Raw genomic sequence first — 1,742 nt, forward strand, 5'->3', positions numbered from 1 at the left:
TATATATATGACTCATCTATAGTCTTAAAGAACAGCTTCACACAAAAGTTTAAAACAAATTAATCGGTTCTGAGTAGCGATGTAAATTTACCGTTTGAATGCAGGTTCAATTCCAATGGTGTGCAACCTCAGTGTTTATACCAAATGACCTTTGATCTTCCTTGTGAATGCATATTTTTAAGTATGAAATGGTCTATTAAAGTGTAAAAGTCTAAAATAAACTGATATAAACTTGATTTGTGCTATGTCAAAATCTAAGTTTGTAAAAAATAGTTTTCTGTTTTATTTTGTTAGTTTCTTTAATTCCTCAGAGTGACGTCGATGAGTTGAATATTCTGAAAGCCAACCAATCAGCTCTGCAGACTGAAAATCGCAAGCTGATAAACCTCAACAGCAAACTCAGCTCAGACTTGAATATTTCGAAGAAGGATCACAACGACCTGAAAATGCAGTTTGACAACCTGACTAAGACATTAACTGTCTCAGAAAGCAAGATCACAAACCTGACTGGAGAAAACCTGGAGCTGAAGGCTGAGACAAAACACCTCACAGACCATATAAGAAACACTGAGGCAACATGGAACAAGAACAACATCAGTCGAGCTCAGTGGAGTGTTGATGCCTATTGTCCAAAGAAAACCGGTGTGTTCAGTTCTTATGAATTATGGCAACAACAATATTGCAGTGTAGTCCTGTTATTTATGACCTTATTTCTTTAGTTTCAGGACGAAAATGTTCAGCTTGTCAGGATGGCTGGCTACCCTCACAGTCCAGCTGTTATTTAATTAAGAACCCTTCTAGTGATGGTCAGAAAACCTGGGAAGAAGCTCAAGCAGACTGTGGAGAAAAGAATTCATATCTGGTTGTTGTAGCTGATGAAACTGAAAAGGTGATAAAAGACTGTTGTACTTGCAGCTTATAATTGTGAATCAGACATTATCTGAACTTCTGGGAATTAATTGTGTTTCTTTGATAATGTTTTCCTTGATTCTCTCTCAGCAATTCATCAGTGAGAATAGTTGGAGAAGTTCAGACAACAAGGGATACTGGATTGGTCTTAGAGCAGAAAATAACAAATGGATGTGGGTTGATGGAAGTGATCTGACCAACAAGTAAGAGATGCATATCTTACACAACACATCAGTAAATGTAGCACCTTTAAACTCTAATTTTTAATTTTGTTCCCAGCATCTGGATTCAAGAGTCTGCACAAGATGGTCACTGTGCAATTTCTGTCCAAAACCAAGGATGGAAATCAGTGATGTGCAATGTCAAGCAACAATGGATCTGTGAAAAGATGGCTTTAACTATTTAAAGTCTGCAGTCAAATATATTTTGTGTGAAATCCCATTATATAAAACAGCCTTTTACACATGCATTAAAAAATACAGTAGGATCAACAAATTTAGTTTTAAATAAATGTTTGTAGAGCTTCCCAAAACTCACATTTCATATGTGTTTTTGTTTTATATTGCTTTGTAGATGTAGAGTGTGTTTTTTTGTATGTACTTTTGATATCTACTGTTTGGTCAGTAGAGACTGCTACGAAGCTGTTCAATATCAAAGAATTTATTTATTTTTATTCCCTGATTTTCTTATGATGTAAATTTTTGTTAGGAGAAAATGACTGTTTTACTTTGATTAATTCCATAAAAAGGCTTCAGTTTTACTGCTGACTTGAAACAAAAGAAATTATGTGTTAATTGTGCTGCAATAGCTACAAAACTAACTGAAAATAACAC

General features: G+C 34.8%; 1 protein-coding gene across 1 annotated transcript in view; it reads left to right on the plus strand.

Moving 5' to 3' along the window:
- The window catches only part of LOC106535217 (C-type lectin domain family 4 member M), a 4,423-nt gene extending 3,079 nt beyond the window's left edge, over nt 1-1,344 (plus strand). Inside the window, exons 3-6 of the mRNA XM_014032169.1 lie at nt 295-642; nt 720-889; nt 1,000-1,112; nt 1,189-1,344. Of these exons, the coding sequence (XP_013887623.1) occupies nt 447-642; nt 720-889; nt 1,000-1,112; nt 1,189-1,315 (606 nt within the window). The 5' untranslated portion in view covers nt 295-446 and the 3' untranslated portion in view covers nt 1,316-1,344. The remainder of the gene's footprint in view (nt 1-294; nt 643-719; nt 890-999; nt 1,113-1,188) is intronic.
- Nucleotides 1,345-1,742: the final 398 nt, after the last annotated feature.

This window comes from Austrofundulus limnaeus, unplaced genomic scaffold (assembly GCF_001266775.1).
Source record: "Austrofundulus limnaeus strain Quisiro unplaced genomic scaffold, Austrofundulus_limnaeus-1.0 Scaffold1387, whole genome shotgun sequence".
Taxonomy (NCBI): domain Eukaryota; kingdom Metazoa; phylum Chordata; class Actinopteri; order Cyprinodontiformes; family Rivulidae; genus Austrofundulus; species Austrofundulus limnaeus.